The 22,500-nt window shown below is 35.9% G+C and overlaps 1 protein-coding gene and 1 non-coding gene across 7 annotated transcripts; both read left to right on the forward strand.

Moving 5' to 3' along the window:
• The first annotated feature begins 706 nt into the window (after nucleotides 1-706).
• On the forward strand, nucleotides 707-14,089 carry LOC125038843. 6 transcript variants are annotated; one of them, XM_047632448.1, is made up of 7 exons: nucleotides 707-755; nucleotides 839-1,377; nucleotides 3,929-4,225; nucleotides 6,922-7,119; nucleotides 9,977-10,174; nucleotides 13,022-13,318; nucleotides 13,418-14,089. In XM_047632448.1, the coding sequence occupies exons 1-7, from the start codon at nucleotides 744-746 to the stop codon at nucleotides 13,908-13,910; spliced, it is 2,034 nt and encodes a 677-aa protein (XP_047488404.1). In that variant the 5' UTR covers nucleotides 707-743; the 3' UTR covers nucleotides 13,911-14,089. The 6 variants fall into 6 exon arrangements, with proteins under 6 accessions (XP_047488404.1, XP_047488406.1, XP_047488403.1 ...); XM_047632450.1 differs by having other exon boundaries at nucleotides 839-1,201; nucleotides 1,301-1,377; nucleotides 13,022-14,089; XM_047632447.1 differs by having other exon boundaries at nucleotides 13,022-14,089.
• A 2,345-nt stretch (nucleotides 14,090-16,434) lies between these two features.
• Nucleotides 16,435-16,507, forward strand: Trnav-cac. Its single transcript has one exon. It is a non-coding gene; the product is annotated as a tRNA-Val (tRNA).
• Nucleotides 16,508-22,500: the final 5,993 nt, after the last annotated feature.

The following is a 22,500-nucleotide window of genomic DNA, read 5'->3' on the forward strand; positions in this document are numbered from 1 at the left end:
CTCGGTTGCGTCACCTCTGACACAAGTAATGTATCAAATGATATCTAAATCTATATTCCCTACTCATTTTACGAGTTTCTTTAATGACAGCGAAAGCATAATAAGTGTTTTAGCAATAATAATAATAACCTTCAAAAGAATTGACATATCAGTAGTAGATAAAATAAAATGGCACGTTTATAGTAAACGTATATAGTAACCATATACATATATATATAAATATGTGAATATAAATGTTTATACTTATATATGCAAATACATATATATATATTCATATGTATTGGCCTATATATAGACTTACATATATTTAAATATATGGCTTTATGTATATAATCTAAATAAAAAAGATAATATGAGTATCAATAGATCACTTTACATTATTAGCAACTTTTACCATATATGCACACATTTATACATATACAGATCTATATGTACATGCATGTATATATGTATAAATCTAATATAAACAGAAAAGTATGTATTAATACTGAAGAATTTCCTTTGTTATCGTTACCGTTTTTTTTTTTTTTTTTTTTTTTATACCATATCTATAATCAACTTCCAAGCTCCTGGTTTTCCTTTTTTTCAATAACAGAAGCAAACGAGAACAGTGGCAAAATACAATATCTGACTTTCACTATCCACTCACTACAAGGTCATTAGTGACACATTTAAACCACTGCACAAGATCTTACTCACACACACTCTTCTGTTGTGGCCACAGCAAAAGTGCTTAACCCAAGATGAAGTGCTTGGTGAGTATGTATTTTAATCTACTTGATGCATTTGTGCCACTCATTGCAACAGATCTACAACTTTCTCTGAATTAATTTTTCAGGCGTTTGTGCTCCTGGCGGCTGCCGTTTGCGCTTCCGAAATCGAGAAGCGAGAGGCGGAGCCCAGCGTAGTTTATCATTCCGGCTACAGAACTTCAGTCAATCCTCTACCGTCCTACGGACCATCCCTCCCTACTCACCATTACAAGAGATCAGCAGATGCTGCGCCTTCCAATGCTTATGGTATCAGGACCGGCTTCCACACTCCTGTATATGGACACAACGTTCATACACTCCACAAACGGGCTGCTGACGCTGAAGCTTCTCGACTTTACTCTCACAGAAGCTATTCTTCTATCCCCGTAGTCTACGGAGGATACCATGATCACCGGTTCCACAAGAGGTCTGCTGAACCAGAAGCAGAGGCTGAGGCTTCTCGCGGTTATCTCCCTTATCTTCCATACACTCCAGTTGCACCTTACGGCCGACACATCTACAAGAGGTCTGCTGAACCAGAAGCTGAGGCTGAGGCTTCTCGCGGTTATCTCCCTTATCTTCCATACACTCCAGTTGCACCTTACGGCCGACACATCTACAAGAGGTCTGCTGAACCAGAAGCAGAGGCTGAGGCTTCTCGCGGTTATCTCCCTTATCTTCCATACACTCCAGTCGCATCTTACGGCCGACACATCTACAAGAGGTCTGCTGAACCAGAAGCAGAGGCTGAGGCTTCTCGCGGTTATCTCCCTTATCTTCCATACACTCCAGTTGCAACCTACGGCCGACACTTCTACTAGAGGTCTGATGAGCCTGAGGCAGAGCTATCTTACCTATACCACCCTGTCTCTTACGCACACACTTCTGTTTATCGTTCCCTCTATTACTGAACCGGTACATAACTGTCAATTATGCCAAGCAGGAGCCATAGTGTGTCATCTCATGAATTCGACCGGAAAAAAATCCAATAAATCTTTACGAATCGGAAACTCTATTTTCTTTCCTTGGAAACATTTCTGTCAGCAGGCTACCATATATGGTTTAAAATGGAATGCACATTTGACTTATTAAATAATAATGAAAAAAAAACAACATCAAAAAGACTTAGAACATTTTCACGTGGTACTTTAATAGTGTAGAATAAACAAAAAATGTAGTGATATAGTGAGTGTACAATAGCGATTCTCCAGGATACCCATATGCTTCCATTCTAAAACAGAGGCAAGCCTTCATAACTATAATCTCATCTTAGAAACCTGTACTTGTCTCCCAGTATCAAAAAGCTGTTACTAGCTAAAGTGTCTCGTTATAAATGACTCGTTATTTATTAAAGCATCGATAAATCCTGAAGATTAGTAAACTTTATTAGTTACAAAAACTGGAATATAATCAATGAAAATGCGGATTCTGACAAATACATATAGATTCTTTCCATCAAGTTCCGATATATCTTATCTTAATTATCTTGTTATATCCTTAGTTCTCGTAAGTATACTCCTCGGTTGCGTCACCTCTGACCCAATTTACAAGTTTCTATATTGACAGCGAAAGAATAAAAACAGTGGCGCTAGCAATAATAATAATAACATGCAAGAGAATTGATATAGTAGCTAAAATAATGATCATATTATTATTATTCATCATTAACATTGTTATTACTATTACTTCATCATAAATAATAAAAAAATAATATATATCAATATTATCAGCAATTCTAATAATAAAAAAGTAACAATATTTGATCATAATAATTACTGATATTATTATTATCGTTACTGTTAAAATATACTTACCGTAGTGAGGCCATTTGTGATATCCCTGCTAAAGTTAGCGACTTTAGACGAAAACGTCCCGAGAAATTTACCATCTATCTGCTAGCGAAAATTCTTGAGAGTTATTCTTTTGACGAATAAATTTCTATTGACATTTTTTTTCTTTTATTTTTTGCTGTTTTTTTTTTTTTTTTTAATACTAGTTTTAATTTCTTATCAAATATATATCCTCTCGTTGCCAATGAGATTGTTGTACAGTATATTACAGGAACTTTTTTTTTAATATACACCTATGTGTATTTAAATTTGTCTGCTCTTACTAACGTGTATTTATAGCGTTTGCCCTTTAAAGAATGACTGTATCTTCGAAATTAAAATATCATGTATAAGTATATAACTAAACATATACATATAAATATAACTGTCCGCATATAAATATTTATAATTATACATGCATACACATAAGGTTACATATATGTATATATATTTATATATAGGCCTACATAGGGGCCTACATATATTTAAATAAATGGGTGAATATATAGTCTAAATTTTAAAAAATGAGGATATGAGTATTAATAGTTCACATTACATTACCAGCAACTTTTACCACATATGCACACATTGATACATATTTATTATATATGCATGCATGTATATATGTATAAATCTAATATAATCAGAAAAGTGTGTATTAATATTGAATGTGCATTACTATCGCACTTTTTTGTCCAAATTCCTCCTTTTTTTTTTTTTTCCTTTTTTTTTTATTCAATACAGGTAAACAATAACGGTGGCAAAATGCAAGATCTGACTTGCACTTTCCGCCCAATACAAGGTCACTGGTGACATATATAAACCACTGCACAAAATCTTACTCACACACACACTTCTGTTGTGGCCACAGCAAAAGTGCTTAACCCAAGATGAAGTACTTGGTGAGTACGTGTTTTTTTTTTTTTTTTTTTTTTTTTTTTCCACTTGATGCATTTGTGCCACTCATTGCAGCAGATGTACAAAATTCTCTGAATTAATTTTTCAGGCGTTTGTGCTCCTGGCGGCTGCCGTTTGCGCTTCCGAAATCGAGAAGCGAGAGGCGGAGCCCAGCGTAGTTTATCATTCCGGCTACAGAACTTCAGTCAATCCTCTACCGTCCTACGGACCATCCCTCCCTACTCACCATTACAAGAGATCAGCAGATGCTGAGCCTTCCAATGCTTATGGTATCAGGACAAGCTCCCACACTCCTGTATATGGACACAACGTTCATACCCTCCACAAACGGGCTGCTGACGCTGAAGCTTCTCGACTTTACTCTCACAGAAGCTATTCTTCTATCCCCGTAGTCTACGGAGGATACCATGATCACCGGTTCCACAAGAGGTCTGCTGAACCAGAAGCAGAGGCTGAGGCTTCTCGCGGTTATCTCCCTTATCTTCCATACACTCCAGTTGCACCTTACGGCCGACATATCTACAAGAGGTCTGCTGAACCAGAAGCAGAGGCTGAGGCTTCTCGCAGTTATCTCCCTTATCTTCCATACACTCCAGTTGCACCTTACGGCCGACACATCTACAAGAGGTCTGCTGAACCAGAAGCTGAGGCTGAGGCTTCTCGCGGTTATCTTCCTTATCTTCCATACACTCCAGTTGCACCTTACGGCCGACACATCTACAAGAGGTCTGCTGAACCAGAAGCTGAGGCTGAGGCTTCTCGCGGTTATCTCCCTTATCTTCCATACACTCCAGTTGCATCTTACGGCCGACACATCTACAAGAGGTCTGCTGAACCAGAAGCTGAGGCTGAGGCTTCTCGCGGTTATCTCCCTTATCTTCCATACTCTCCAGTTGCAACTTACGGCCGACACATCTACAAGAGGTCTGCTGAACCAGAAGCTGAGGCTGAGGCTTCTCGCGGTTATCTCCCTTATCTTCCATACTCTCCAGTTGCAACTTACGGCCGACACTTCTACTAGAGGTCTGATGAGCTTGAGGCAGAGCTATCTTACCCATACTATCCTGTCTCTTAAGCACACACTTCTGTTTATCGTTCCCTCTATTACTGAGCCGGTACATAACTGTCAATTAATCCAAGCAGGAGCCATAGTGTGTCATCTCATGAAATCAACCGGATAAAAAGTCCAATAAATCTTTACGAATCGGAAACTCTCTTTTCTTTCCCTGGAAACATTTATGTCAGCAGGATACCATTTATGGTTTAAAATGGAATGCACTTTTGACTTATTAAGTAATAATAATGAAAAACAAAACAAAAAAATAATGTAAAAAATAAAGACAACGACAAAAACAAAGTTCTATTACTCACCCCTTCAATCAAGAAAGACGTAGAACATTTTTCACGTGGTACTTTAATGATGTAGAGTAAAAAAGTAGTGATAGTGTATAATAGCGATTCTCTACGATTCCCATATGCTTCTATTCTAAAACAGACGCAAGCCATCATACCTATAATCTCATCTTAAAAAACCTGTACTTGTCTCCCAATATCAAAAAACTGTTACTAGCTAAAGTGTCTCGTTATAAATGACTCGATATTTATTAAAGCATCGATAAATCCTGAAGATTAGTAAACTTTATTAGTTACAAAAACTGGAATATAATCAATGAAAATGCGGATTCTGACAAATACATATAGATTCTTTCCATCAAGTTCCGATATATCTTATCTTAATTATCTTGTTATATCCTTAGTTCTCGTAAGTATACTCCTCGGTTGCGTCACCTCTGACCCAATTTACAAGTTTCTATATTGACAGCGAAAGAATAAAAACAGTGGCGCTAGCAATAATAATAATAACATGCAAGAGAATTGATATAGTAGCTAAAATAATGATCATATTATTATTATTCATCATTAACATTGTTATTACTATTACTTCATCATAAATAATAAAAAAATAATATATATCAATATTATCAGCAATTCTAATAATAAAAAAGTAACAATATTTGATCATAATAATTACTGATATTATTATTATTATCGTTACTGTTAAAATATACTTACCGTAGTGAGGCCATTTGTGATATCCCTGCTAAAGTTAGCGACTTTAGACGAAAACGTCCCGAGAAATTTACCATCTATCTGCTAGCGAAAATTCTTGAGAGTTATTCTTTTGACGAATAAATTTCTATTGACATTTTTTTTCTTTTATTTTTTGCTGTTTTTTTTTTTAATACTAGTTTTAATTTCTTATCAAATATATATCCTCTCGTTGCCAATGAGATTGTTGTACAGTATATTACAGGAACTTTTTTTTTAATATACATCTATGTGTATTTAAATTTGTCTGCTCTTACTAACGTGTATTTATAGCGTTTGCCCTTTAAAGAATGACTGTATCTTCGAAATTAAAATATCATGTATAAGTATATAACTAAACATATACATATAAATATAACTGTCCGCATATAAATATTTATAATTATACATGCATACACATAAGGTTACATATATGTATATATATTTATATATATAGGCCTACATATATTTAAATAAATGGGTGAATATATAATCTAAATTTAAAAAAATAAGAGGATATGAGTATTAATAGTTCACATTACATTACCAGCAACTTTTACCACATATGCACACATTGATACATATTTATTATATATGCATGCATGTATATATGTATAAATCTAATATAATCAGAAAAGTGTGTATTAATATTGAATGTGCATTACTATCGCACTTTTTTGTCCAAATTCCTCCTTTTTTTTTTTTTTCCTTTTTTTTTTATTCAATACAGGTAAACAATAACGGTGGCAAAATGCAAGATCTGACTTGCACTTTCCGCCCAATACAAGGTCACTGGTGACATATATAAACCACTGCACAAAATCTTACTCACACACACACTTCTGTTGTGGCCACAGCAAAAGTGCTTAACCCAAGATGAAGTACTTGGTGAGTACGTGTTTTTTTTTTTTTTTTTTTTTTTTTTTTCCACTTGATGCATTTGTGCCACTCATTGCAGCAGATGTACAAAATTCTCTGAATTAATTTTTCAGGCGTTTGTGCTCCTGGCGGCTGCCGTTTGCGCTTCCGAAATCGAGAAGCGAGAGGCGGAGCCCAGCGTAGTTTATCATTCCGGCTACAGAACTTCAGTCAATCCTCTACCGTCCTACGGATCCATCCCTCCCTACTCACCATTACAAGAGATCAGCAGATGCTGAGCCTTCCAATGCTTATGGTATCAGGACCGCCTTCCACACTCCTGTATATGGACACAACGTTCATACACTCCACAAACGGGCTGCTGACGCTGAAGCTTCTCGACTTTACTCTCACAGAAGCTATTCTTCTATCCCCGTAGTCTACGGAGGATACCATGATCACCGGTTCCACAAGAGGTCTGCTGAACCAGAAGCAGAGGCTGAGGCTTCTCGCGGTTATCTCCCTTATCTTCCATACACTCCAGTTGCACCTTACGGCCGACACATCTACAAGAGGTCTGCTGAACCAGAAGCTGAGGCTGAGGCTTCTCGCAGTTATCTCCCTTATCTTCCATACACTCCAGTTGCACCTTACGGCCGACACATCTACAAGAGGTCTGCTGAACCAGAAGATGAGGCTGCGGCTTCTCGCGGTTATGCTGAACCAGAAGCTGAGGCTGAGGCTTCTCGCGGTTATCTTCTATATCTTCCATACACTCCAGTTGCACCTTACGGCCGACACATCTACAAGAGGTCTGCTGAACCAGAAGCTGTCGCTGAGGCTTCTCTCAGTTATCTCCCTTATCTTCCATACTCTCCAGTTGAACCTTACGGCCGACACATCTACAAGAGGTCTGCTGAACCAGAAGCAGAGGCTGAGGCTTCTCGCGGTTATCTCCCTTATCTTCCATACTCTCCAGTTGAACCTTACGGCCGACAAATCTACAAGAGGTCTGCTGAACCAGAAGCTGAAGCTGAGGCTTCTCGCGGTTATCTCCCTTATCTTCCATACTCTCCAGTTGCAACTTACGGCCGACACTTCTACTAGAGGTCTGCTGAGCCTGAAGCAGAGCTATCTTACCCATACTATCCTGTCTCTTAAGCACACACTTCTGTTTATCGTTCCCTCTATTACTGAGCCGGTACATAACTGTCAATTATGCCAAGCAGGAGCCATAGTGTGTCATCTCATGAATTCGACCGGAAAAATAAAAACAATAAATCTTTACGAATCGGAAACTCTATTTTCTTTCCTTGAAAACATTGCTGTCAGTAGGATACCATATATGGTTTAAAATGGAATGCACTTTTGACTTAATATTAATGAAAAAAAGACAAAAATATTAATGAAAAAAATAAAGACAAACACAAAAATAAAGTTCTCTTGCTCAACCCTTCAATCAAACAAGACCTAGAATATTTTTCACGTAGTACTTTAATGATGTAGAATAAAAAAGTAGTGATATAGTCTATAATAGTGATTCTCCACGATTCCCATATGCTTCTATTCTAAAACAGACGCAAGCCATCATACCTATAATCTTATCTTAGGAACCTGTACTTGTCTCCCAATATCAAAAAGCTGTTATTTGCTAAAGTGTCTCGTTATAAATGACTCGGTATTCATTAAAACATCGATAAATCCTGAAGATTAGTAAACTTTATTAGTTACAAAAACTGGAATATAATGAATGAAAATGCGGATTCTGAGAAATACATATAGATTCTTTCCATCAAGTTCCGATATATCTTATCTTAATTATCTTGTTATATCCTTAGTTCTCGTAAGTACACTCCTCGGTTGCGTCACCTCTGACCCAATTTACAAGTTTCTATGTTGACAGCGAAAGAATAATAACAGTGGTGTTAGCAATAATAGTAATAACCTTCAAGAAGATTTATATAGTAGCAAAAATAATGATCATATTATCATCATTCATCATTCACATTATTATTACTCTTAGTTCATCATAAATAATAACAATAACATTTTTATATATAATAATATTATCAGCAATTCAAATTATATAAAAGTAACAATATTTAATAATAATAACTGATAATACTATTATTATCGTTACTGTTAAAATATACTTACCGTAGTGAGGCCATTTGCGATATCCCTGCTAAAGTTAGCGAATCTAGACGAAAACGTTCAGAGAAATTTACCATCTATCTGCTAGCGGAAATTCTTAAGAGTTATTCCTTTGACGAATAAATTTCTATTGACATGTTTTTTTTTATTTTTTTTTTAATATTTATTTTTTATTTTGTGCCTGTTTTTTTTTTTTTTTTCAATACTAGATTTAATTTCATTATCAAATATATATAATTCCGTTGCCAATATGATTGTTGTACAGTATATTGCAGGAACTTTTCTCTTTTTTTATACCTATGTATATTTTAATTTGTCTGCTCTTACTAACATGTAGTTATTGCGTTTACCCTGTAAAGAATGACTGTATCTTCGAAATTAAAATATCATGTATAAGTATAAACCTAAACATATACATATATATATAACTGTGTGCATATAAATATTTATTCTTATACATGCATACACATAAGGTTACATATATGTATATATTCATATATATAGGCCTACATATATTTAAATATATAGGTATATATATAATCTAAATTTTAAAAAAATGAGGATATGAGTATTAATAGTTCACATTACATTACCAGCAACTTTTACCACATATGCACACATTGATACATATCTATTATATATGCATGCATGTATATATGTATAAATCTAATATAATCAGAAAACTGTGTATTAATACTGAATATGCATTGCTATCGCACTTTTTTGTACCTTATTTATAATCACCTTCCAAGTTCCCTTTTTTTTTTTTTTTTTTTTTTTTTTATTCAATAGAAGTAAACAAGAACAGTGGCAAAATGCAAGATCTGACTTGCACTTTCTACCCAATACAAGGTCATTGGCGACATATATAAATCACTGCACAAAATCTTACTCACACACACTTCTGTTGTGGCCACAGCAAAAGTGCTTAACCCAAGATGAAGTGCTTGGTAAGTACGTGGTTTTTTTTTTTCCACTTGATGCATTTGTGCCACTCATTGCAGCAGATGTACAGATTCTCTGAATTAATTTTCAGGCGTTTGTGGTCCTGGCGGCTGCCGTTTGCGCTTCCGAAATCGAGAAGCGAGAGGCGGAGCCCAGCGTAGTTTATCATTCCGGCTACAGAACTTCAGTCAATCCTCTACCGTCCTACGGACCATCCCTCCCTACTCACCATTACAAGAGATCAGCAGATGCTGAGCCTTCCAATGCTTATGGTATCAGGACAAGCTCCCACACTCCTGTATATGGACACAACGTTCATACACTCCACAAACGGGCTGCTGACGCTGAAGCTTCTCGACTTTACTCTCACAGAAGCTATTCTTCTATCCCCGTAGTCTACGGAGGATACCATGATCACCGATTCCACAAGAGGTCTGCTGAACCAGAAGCAGAGGCTGAGGCTTCTCGCGGTTATCTTCCTTATCTTCCATACACTCCAGTTGCACCTTACGGCCGACACATCTACAAGAGGTCTGCTGAACCAGAAGCTGTCGCTGAGGCTTCTCTCAGTTATCTCCCTTATCTTCCATACTCTCCAGTTGAACCTTACGGCCGACACATCTACAAGAGGTCTGCTGAACCAGAAGCAGAGGCTGAGGCTTCTCGCGGTTATCTCCCTTATCTTCCATACACTCCAGTTGCACCTTACGGCCGACATATCTACAAGAGGTCTGCTGAACCAGAAGCAGAGGCTGAGGCTTCTCGCAGTTATCTCCCTTATCTTCCATACACTCCAGTTGCACCTTACGGCCGACACATCTACAAGAGGTCTGCTGAACCAGAAGCTGAGGCAGAGGCTTCTCGCGGTTATCTCCCTTATCTTCCATACACTCCAGTTGCACCTTACGGCCGACACATCTACAAGAGGTCTGCTGAACCAGAAGCTGAGGCAGAGGCTTCTCGCGGTTATCTCCCTTATCTTCCATACTCTCCAGTTGCACCTTACGGCCGACACATCTACAAGAGGTCTGCTGAACCAGAAGCTGAGGCAGAGGCTTCTCGCGGTTATCTCCCTTATCTTCCATACTCTCCAGTTGCAACTTACGGCCGACATTTCTACTAGAGGTTTGATGAGCCTGAGGCAGAGCTATCTTACCTATACCATCCTGTCTCTTAAGCACACACTTCTGTTTATCGTTTCCTCTATTACTGAGCCGGTACATAACTGTCAATTATGCCAAACAGGAGCCATAGTGTGTCATCTCATGAATTCGACCGGAAAAAAATCCAATAAATATTTACGAATCGGAAACTCTATTTCCTTTCCTTGGAAACATTGCTGTCAGCAGGATACCATATATGGTTTAAAATGGAATGCACAATTGACTTATTAAGAAATAATAATGAAAAAAAGAAAGAAAAAGATAGACTTGGAACATTTTCCACGTGGTACTTTAATGATGTAGAATAAAAAAGTAGTGATATAGTGTATAATAGCGATTCTCCACGATTCCCATATGCTTCCATTCTAAAGCAAACGCAAGCCATCATACCTATAATCTCATCTTAGAAACCTGTACTTGTCTCCCAATATCAAAAAGCTGTTACTAGCTAAAGTGTCTCGTTATAAATGGTATTTATTAAAACATCGATAAATCCTGAAGATTAGTAAACTTTATTAGTTACAAAAACTGGAATATAATGAATGAAAAATGCGCATTCTGACAAATACATGTATATTCTTTCCATCAAGTTACGAAGTATCTTAACTGTCTTATTATATCCTTAGTTCTCGTAAGTACACTCTTCGGTTGCGTTACTTCTGACTCAATTAATAGTATCAAATGATATTTATCTAACTCTATAGTCCCATTGCTAATTTATACCCATGTATTTCAGTGATCATTTTAAAAGTTTCTTCTATAAAAAAAAAAATAACAACAGTTGTTAGCAATAACAGTAATAACCTTCAAGAGAATTGACATTATTAGTAGTTCATGATTATATTATTATCAGTCATCATTATCATCATTATTATTATTATTGTTTTTAATCATTAATGATAACAATAAAAATGTTTTATATAGTAATAACATTAGCAAGTGAAATAATGATACAAAAGTAGCACAATTTGATAATAAGCAATATTGTTAGTACCATTATCATTATTATTAAAATATGTTTGCGGTAGAGGTGTGGCCACGCTTGCGATATTCCTGCGAAAGTTGGCAGACATTTACCATTTATCTGCAAGCGGAAATTTTTAAAAGTTATCACTTTTGACGAATAAATTTCTATTGACATTTTTTGTTCCTTTTTGATTTTGTTTTTTCAATACTATTTTATATCTCATTATAAAATACATATCTCGTTACCAATACTGTACTGTATATTACAGGAACTATTCTTTTGAAATTTTATAGATATTTGTATTTCAATTTGTCTGCTCTCACTGACGTGTAGTTATAGCTTATACCCTGTAGAGGATGTATGTTTCTTCGAAATTGAAATGTCACACATAATTATATAATTAAACATACATATAAGTAAACATCTGTGCACATAAACATTTATACTTATATTTGCATACGCATAAGGGTACATATATGTATATATTCATAGGGCTATTTAAATATATGGCTATATATAATCTAAATAAAAAAAATAATATGAGTATTAATAGTTCACATTACATTATTAGCAAATTTTACCACATATGCGCATTTATACATATATAGAAATATATACATGCATGTATATATGTATAATTCTAATATAACAAGAAAAGTATTTATTAATATTTAAGAATCTACATTGCTTTTTTTTTTTTTTTTTTTTTTTTTTTTTTTTACCATATTTATATTCAGCTTCCGAGTTCTTGTTTTTTTCAGCAATAAAGGAAACGAGAATGGTAACAAAATGCAAGATCTGACTTGCACTTTCCTACCAATACAAGGTCATTGGCAACATATATAAACCACTGCACAAATCTTACTCACACACACACTTCTGTTGTGGCCACAGCAAAAGTGCTTAACCCAAGATGAAGTGCTTGGTAAGTACGTGTTTTTTTCCACTTGATGAATTTGTGCCACTCATTGCAGCAGATGTACAGATTCTCTGAATTAATTTTCAGGCGTTTGTGGTCCTGGCGGCTGCCGTTTGCGCTTCCGAAATCGAGAGGCGAGAGGCGGAGCCCAGCGTAGTTTATCATTCCGGCTACAGAACTTCAGTCAATCCTCTACCGTCCTACGGATCATCCCTCCCTACTCACCATTACAAGAGATCAGCAGATGCTGAGCCTTCCAATGCTTATGGTATCAGGACCGCCTTCCACACTCCTGTATATGGACACAACGTTCATACACTCCACAAACGGGCTGCTGACGCTGAAGCTTCTCGACTTTACTCTCACAGAAGCTATTCTTCTATCCCCGTAGTCTACGGAGGATACCATGATCACCGGTTCCACAAGAGGTCTGCTGAACCAGAAGCAGAGGCTGAGGCTTCTCGCGGTTATCTCCCTTATCTTCCATACACTCCAGTTGCACCTTACGGCCGACACATCTACAAGAGGTCTGCTGAACCAGAAGCTGAGGCTGAGGCTTCTCGCAGTTATCTCCCTTATCTTCCATACACTCCAGTTGCACCTTACGGCCGACACATCTACAAGAGGTCTGCTGAACCAGAAGCTGAGGCTGAGGCTTCTCGCGGTTATCTTCCTTATCTTCCATACACTCCAGTTGCACCTTACGGCCGACACATCTACAAGAGGTCTGCTGAACCAGAAGCTGTCGCTGAGGCTTCTCTCAGTTATCTCCCTTATCTTCCATACTCTCCAGTTGAACCTTACGGCCGACACATCTACAAGAGGTCTGCTGAACCAGAAGCAGAGGCTGAGGCTTCTCGCGGTTATCTCCCTTATCTTCTATACTCTCCAGTTGCACCTTACGGCCGACAAATCTACAAGAGGTCTGCTGAACCAGAAGCTGAAGCTGAGGCTTCTCGCGGTTATCTCCCTTATCTTCCATACTCTCCAGTTGCAACTTACGGCCGACACATCTACAAGAGGTCTGCTGAACCAGAAGCAGAGGCTGAGGCTTCTCGCGGTTATCTCCCTTATCTTCCATACTCTCCAGTTGCACCTTACGGCCGACACATCTACAAGAGGTCTGCTGAACCAGAAGCAGAGGCTGAGGCTTCTCGCGGTTATCTCCCTTATCTTCCATACTCTCCAGTTGCAACTTACGGCCGACAAATCTACAAGAGGTCTGCTGAACCAGAAGCTGAAGCTGAGGCTTCTCGCGGTTATCTCCCTTATCTTCCATACTCTCCAGTTGCAACTTACGGCCGACACTTCTACTAGAGGTCTGCTGAGCCTGAAGCAGAGCTATCTTACCTATACGATCCTGTCTCTTACGCACACACTTCTGTTTATCGTTCCCTCTATTACTGAACCGGTACATAACTGTCAATTATGCCAAGCAGGAGCCATAGTGTGTCATCTCATGAATTCGACCGGAAAAAAATCCAATAAATCTTTACGAATCGGAAACTCTATTTTCTTTCCTTGGAAACATTTCTATCAGCAGGATACCATATATGGTTTAAAATGGAATGCACATTTAACTTATTAAGTAATAATGAAAAAAAAAAACATCAAACAAGACTTATAACATTTTCACGTGGTACTTTAATGTTGTAGAATAAAAAAAAAAAGTAGTGATATAGTGTACAATAGCGATTCTCCACGATTCCCATATGCTTCCATTCTAAAACAGACGCAAGCCATCATACCTATAATCTCATCTTAGGATCCTGTACTTGTTCTCCCAATATCAAAAAGGCTGTTACTAGCTAAAGTGTCTCGTTATAAATGACTCGGTATTTATTAAAACATCGATAAATCCTGAAGATTAGTAAACTTTATTAGTTTCAAAAACTGGAATATAATGAATGAAAAATGCGGATTCTGAAAATCCATATAGATTCTTTTTATCAAGTTCCGAAATATCTTAATTGTCTTGTGATATCCTTAGTTCTCGTAGGTACACTGCTCGGTTGCGTTACTTCTGACTCAAGTAATAGTATCAAATGATATTTATCTAAATCTATATTCCCATTGCTAATTTATATCCATGTATTTCAGTGATAATTTTACAAGTTTCTATTTCTATAAAAAAAAATAATAACAGTTGTGAGGCTTCTCACGGTTATCTCCCTTATCTTCCACATGCTCCAGCTGCAACTTACGGCCGACACATCTATAAGAGATCTGAGGCTGAGGCTTCCCACGGTTATCTCTCCTGGATCCTTTCAAATATGTATAGTTTCTTTTTATCAAAGTAGGAAATAGTTTATCCTGTTTTGTTATATCATCGACTATGTTGAAATGTCCTTTTATAATAAAATAGTAGTAGCAATAATTGATATCATTATCATCATTAATCATTATAATCATCATTATTACCATTATATTATTATTGTTGATAATGACAATAAAAATATATTTATAACAAAATCATGATAGATATATCAAAATACTGCTAATAGCAATAATGATAACCATGATTATTTGTTTTTGCATTGTCATTACTATTATTATTACAATAATGTTGATAATAGTAGTTATAACAACAGCAACACAATGATAATAATACCAATAGCAATGATAGGGTTAACAATAGTGATGACAATGGTACAGATACTAACAGCAGCAATATTGATGAAAACAAGAATAATAGAATACTGATATAAAATATGAAAATAGTTTATAGTTTATATCTGTTAGGTATGAAGCATCAAAATATTCTCTATTCGTAATTTTGAATTTCACACTATCATATGCAGACCCTCAGAGCTAAAGAAAAAAAAAAAAAAATATATATATATATATATATATATATATATATATATATTCAGTCACATTCAGAAAATTTTAAACTTCTCTAGTAATGCCTAGATAATGAGAGTGAGCGTGTGTATGTGTGTGTATTTGTGTGTTTACTGTATACGTATACACGCGCACACACACACGTATTTACACACATATATATGTATGCATATATACATAAACATATGTATATATGAACACACACACGCGGAGACACACACATACACACACACATATATATTTATATATAAATCAATGTACATATACTGTATATACATATATATCATAAAATACATATATATTTTGTTTTTACATACATTTATATATACATACATATACATAAATATACATATATATATCATACATACATACACACACACATATATATTTGTATATATATGTATATATATATGTGTGTGTGTGTGTGTGTGTGTATGTGTTTATTTAATACACACACACACACACACACACACACACAAACACACACACACACACACATATATATATATATATATATATATATATATATATATATATATATATATGCATGTATATGTATATGTATATATATGTAAGCATACATACATATATGTGTGTATACATATGTGAGTGTGTGTATATATGTATATATACAGACATTGTGATCTGTAGAGAGATTTGGCAGCAAGTTTGAATAGGCCCGAAGAGGTGAATGAAAGAAAGAAGCAAGACTGAGTATGGTTCCGTGAATGAAAGGTATGGTGTAGTGAAAGTAGTAAGGTACTAACATTCGGGGTCAGCTGTTCAAAGTAATCGAGAGAGTATAAACGAAAGGAAAAAGAAAGGGCAGGCTGGTACGAGTGAGTGGGGAAGAGTGACAGGAATGGTTTAAAATAAAAGCTTACAAAACGGCAGTGATACCAGATATACTGTGTTGCTTGGAGGCTGCAACACTGCTATGCGAGGTATGTGTGTATATATAAGTATATATTTACATTAGATTACCTAACTAAGGAGAGTTTCCGTAGTGTAGTGGTTATCACGTGCGCTTCACACGCGCAAGGTCCCCGGTTCGATCCCGGGCGGAAACATTTTTGCAAGATGAATTATTTTATATCCATAATTGTTTATATATATATATTTATTTATATATATATATTCAACTTCCTTGTGTAGAATACCGTGAAAGATGTCATGGTATAACTCTTATTTTTTCTCATTTTAGAGAATAATCTATTTTGGATAATAAGAATGATATATGATTATGACAGTAATAAGGATCATTACAGTAATAATAATTATGTAAATAACGATGATGATGAAATAATAATAGCAACAATGATAACGGTAATGATGATAATAAAAATAGGTTAATAAGGATATCACTATTATTATCATCATCATTGTCATTATTATCATTATTACCATTATCATTATCCTTATCATTATCTTCATCCCCATTATTGGTGATATTATTATTAGTATTATTAATATTATCATTATTACTATTTTGGCAATTATTATTATTATTAAATATGTATTATAACAATGATGCGGTTCTAGTAAAGCCTAGCGCTCTACCAAAGTTATGCCATCTCTATGTATCATATATATATATATATATATATATATATATATATATATATATAATATGATAAAATATAAATAAATATACTGTATATACGTCTATATATGATATAACATATCTATTATTTATATATTATATATATAATATATATATTATAATATGATATAATATATATATTGAATATATATGTATATATAGTATGATATGATGTAATATAATATAATATATATATTTATATATATAACATATGTATGTAATATATATATACATATATATAATGTACAGTTCCGGAATTATTATTCAGTATACATGTGGGTCCCACATTTGTACATCCGCCAACCACCTCGATGTAAACATTGCGTAAATAGTATTTTTGTGAATGAGGCAAAAAACATAAGTTATTTGTAACAAAGAGCGTGATTGGTAAAATAGAAATAACCAAGAAGTGTAATCTCTTAGAAGCCAAGTAAGCCAATGGACATTTCGTTTTCTCCAAATAAGTGTTTGCAAAGCATGTAGTATCAATTATCGTTAGCTTTGTGGTGGAATGTTTTTCGAATGCGACTTCTTGCAATTATTAATTGAAATAGCAACACTTTTGGAGGTAAGGCGGCATTTCCCCTTGTTTCAACACAAAAAATAACAATGATATCTGCTTATTTCTTGAATCTAGAAAACGCCTAATACTTCAATCATCTATGCATAACAGCCTAATAAAATAGAAATCTGCTATTATAGAATATTACCCGAACGCAAACCGCAGTAGTGCTAAAGAGAATATAAAGAAGCTATATATGTGTGTGTTTGTACGTCTGCCTGCGCGCGTCTGCATGCGCGTGCGTGGTGTGTGCATGCGTGTGCGCGTGTGCGTGCGTGTGCATACGTGTTTGAGCGTGTGCATGCGTGGGCATGTGCAAGCATGCGTGTGTGCATGCGTGTGCGTGTGCGTCAGAGGCGACATGCTTATACATAAGTTAGGTTTCCTCCGCAATGTAGTGATACCTTGCTTCCTCAAGCTCTTCTTATTTTCAAGAAAACTAAATATCTTACGAGATAGGCTAAAGTTATCCATTCCTCAGTAGAAAAAGACATTTTAAATGTGTTATGATCATCTTTCATGAATTATTCTTATGCTGACTTTTCATGTTCATCTTCCATTTAATAATATTAACATAATATTATTAACATAATCAAGTATCATGCTAATATCGGCGTTCCACTGAAGATTCCCTAAAAGAAAAAAATACACAAAAGCACTGAGTCAACATATTTACTTATAGCAAAACGTCTCTTCCGTCGAGATAAAATCATTCTCACTCTGGTCTGACCCATGCTTTTCCCTATAGTCATCACCCATGGAGACCTAAAGAGACTAAAAACTTGTTAAAACCATAAAAAAAGTAATAAGAGAGAGTTGTGCTGTCTTTTTTTTTTTTTCTTCTTCTTCTTCTTCTTCTTCTTCTTCTTTTATTGGATACCTTGGCTATCCACTTTACTGGTAATTCTTTCATCACCTGATATTAGATTAGATAGAGTGAATTCGAGTTTTTTTTATTATTTGCTGTTATTTTTATATCCATGATAAGTTATTAAAAGGTGTTTAATTGATAAGTATAGTGTGCAATGGGACACTGTGGAGGATTTTTTTTTTTTCAATACAAGGAGTGAAGTGGGTAAGTCGTGAAGTGTTGACCCAGAGTCGGGCCAACACCACCTCTCTCTTCTCCTATTCTTGTTGGCTGTGTCCCACATTACTATTGTAGGTTTGTGTTTATTTTGGTTAAAAATGTCGGACTATGATAAGGTCTAGATCACCATTTGACCCGGCTAATTTGTTAGCCTGCTCATTGCCATAGATACCAGACTGGTCTGGTACCCATATTAGCTTTATTGGCACTGCGTAGCTTACAAATATTACCCATAAGTTAATTTCTTTGTGTTTTTTGTGATGTGATGGATTTAAGTGAACTTGATGAATCTGAAAAAATACTATTCTAGCATGGGTCGTCGAAATTGCAAAATATATAGTTTTATCAATAACAAAGAGTTCAGCAAGAAAAATCAATGTACGATTCGGCAGTCTGAAACTTAGTTCTCATTCAGTCGACCATACACCCGCTCCCACATACTCGTCTGTTTTGGAGTAGCCGTATATATGAAAAAGAACCTCCACCTCCAGCGCCATGGCGTTAGCTGATGTAAGTCAGGCTTCCATGATGGTAAAATTGGGGGTTCCCATTGCACTACATTTGACTGGACCAGGGAATCGTGATAGAGAGATTTGATTTGATTATTTAATATTATCTGCCACATCAACAGCGGTGGTAGAGATTTACACCGACTTTCTCGACAATGTCGTAGAGACGCATAGAAAAGGGCCTAATGCCATCATTTCTGTTAGGATGGCTTAGGTCTCGAGCCACCTTTGTGGCAATCAGCGCCTGCTGGCCGCGTGGAGTCGGGAGTAAGCTACTCCTGACTCCACCTCAAGACGCTCGATTCGAGTGTATTTCAGGGCTCCAAGACACATTCGCAAACAAGCATTCTGCACAGCATGCAAGCCTTTCAAAACTGAGTTTAATGCCGAGCCATACATGATTAATCCATACTCTACTTTAGACCTAATTATGGTTTTATATATCATTAGCAAAGACTTTCTATTACCTTCCCATTTATTTCCAGCAATACACTCTAGTAAATTGGGTGCTCTTTGACATTTATTCTTTAAGCAACCAATGTGTTCTTTCCAATTGAGTATACGATCAAAATGTAGAAGAGTGCTCTGGGTCTGAGCTGGGGTACTGACTATGCCTACTGTAGTCTCATTTTACCTGTAAAATCAAAGCAATGAAGGTGCAGGCAAAGCACTAGAACATGCAGCAAAGTCTATAAAAAGAGTTATTTACTTTACATAATTTACGATATATAGCTCAGAAACAAAAATGCCGAGCAAAACGTGAAGCCTCGGATGCCAAGGTTACTCCTGTTTTACACTTTTTATTTATTGCTGCTGCATTTTTTCCATCAATGGTTCGGGCATAGTAACGCCCCTTACACGAGTGCACAATGTCCTCTCCTCTGCAGGGCTTCCCGGGTATATATCTAATTTCACCTCCCCACCTCCTTACCGCCGAACTTATTTAAGAAGTGACAGCCTGGCTATTCTTTGGGGCAGGCCGACACTGCCCTCTCTTGGCATTTCTTCTGTTTGAGGGGAGACTCGGCCAGCGGCATGATCCTCAGGCCCTGTGAATCACAACAGCATGCTTTGTTTGGCCATGGTAGAACCTCCAGGTGGTTTAGGTTACAGAACCATCTCGTAACCGCCCTCGACGTGTGTATTTAGCAACTATCTGGCATGAATATGATCATTTATGGGAAAGGTAAGGCATAGTTGCATACTGACGGAGACAAGGTAGCCGGGGAGTCAATCATACTGGGTTTCGGACCAAGTCCATATCCTATCTTACCGCCGAACTTGCCTAAACGAAGGGCTGTGATTCGAACTGAATCTCTGAACTGAATCTCCCCGTCTGTTTCGACGAATTCGCCAACATGCCGGAAGATCCACCGTCACATATTACAAGTCACGAGGCCATTTCTCATAGTTTCATAGATATTTTGTCTCTTAATTGGAAAATATAGAATGAGAGATTATTAGATAGTTAAATATAATGACGCATACGATAATGCTCTATGCAGATATTGATATCTATATATCATAATGAATTAAAAGATTAAAGAGGTGAAAAGGTGATATTTACACATCTTGTCTTATGTGCACAGTGGAACAAAGGTTTTTTTTCATCAGTCCAGATCACCCTTTCCAAGTAATCCTGATCATTCTCTACATACTGCTGGGCGAATTGGAGGCGACCTATCTTTGATGACTGGGGTTTGGTGATTAATACCATCTGCATGTAATCGTTTTTTCACCATTCTACTAGTTACTGGGCTGCAATTCTTCTTGGATTTGAACTATTGTGCATCCTGATCTTCAGTGGTCTTCCGTGGACCACCGGAACGAGGGCGATCGTTCCGGGTGCCCTCATGCTTCCTACTTCCTTATCCATCAGTAAACTACAGGCCGTGAGATACCCAGCCCCCTGGAAATTCCACTAGGAGAGAGACCACTTTCTCTCATCCCAGTGATGCGGCCTCGATTTGCAATTTTACTTTGCCTTGCGTTCGTTTTCAAAAGAGTGTCAGCTGATCCAGCATGTGCTGCCTTTCACTGGCAATCCCGTTCTCATTTCGGATTTCCCATGCGTCATTACGACTTCATACTATTGACATATTACTTTTCTCTATTTATTTAACATATATTAGGGTAGGCAGCGAGATCAATACTCAGGAATTTAAGTAAATTCCTTAGCATATAGAATATGAAATAAAATATAAGATTTCTTTTCTTATTATATTCTTGAAGTTGGATCCTCTTTCTTTAATAAACAAGCGTTACGCTTACTGCATTCTTCGGGCATTTCGTATGGCTGAAAAAAAATATTCAATAAACATATAAAGGGAATGTGTAAAGACTTTGACATTAAATATTACACACACACACACACACACACAGAGACACACACACACACACACACACACACACACACACACACACACAGACACACACACACACACACACACACACACACACACACACACACACACACACACACACATACATATATATATACCTCTGCATAGACAAAGACATGAACTGACAAAAAAAAGAGAATAAAAAAGGAATAAAAAAAAATAAGGCGTTTTCTAGATTCGAGAAATATGCAAATATCATTTTTAGTTTTGTGTTCAAATAAAGGGGAAATGCCACCTTACCTCCATAGTTGCTATGTCGATAAGCAATTTCAAGAAGTCAAATGAATAACATTTTACTACAAATCCAACGACAATTAAGACTGTTTTGTATGTTTTTAATTACTTCTTAGAGGATAATAAAATACCAAATCGCTTACTTTGCCTCTGAAACTAGATCATTCTACACTTATTTGCTATTTCTATTCTACCAATCACGCTCTTTCCTATAACCAATCAAGGGTTTTCGCCTCATTCTTAAAAATACTATATACGTATCAAGATGGTTCCCGGATGTGCAAAAATGGGACCTAACACGTTAGCTGAAACATAATTCCGGAATTATATATATATATATATATATATATATATATATATATGTATGTATGTATGTATGTATATATATATTTATAAGTATATACAAATGTATATATATGTATAAGCATATATGTGTGTATATATACAAATATATACGTATTTACAGATACATGTATATATACATATAAATGTGTAGATATATACACGTATACATATGTATATACATATACATATGCATGTGTATATATATTTATATGTATATATAAATTTATATGTATATATATGTAAATTTACATATATACATATATATGTGCGCATATATATGTATATATACGTATATATGTGTATATATATACGTATGTA

The sequence above is a fragment of the Penaeus chinensis genome, chromosome 26 (assembly GCF_019202785.1).
Source record: "Penaeus chinensis breed Huanghai No. 1 chromosome 26, ASM1920278v2, whole genome shotgun sequence".
Taxonomy (NCBI): Eukaryota; Metazoa; Arthropoda; class Malacostraca; order Decapoda; family Penaeidae; genus Penaeus; species Penaeus chinensis.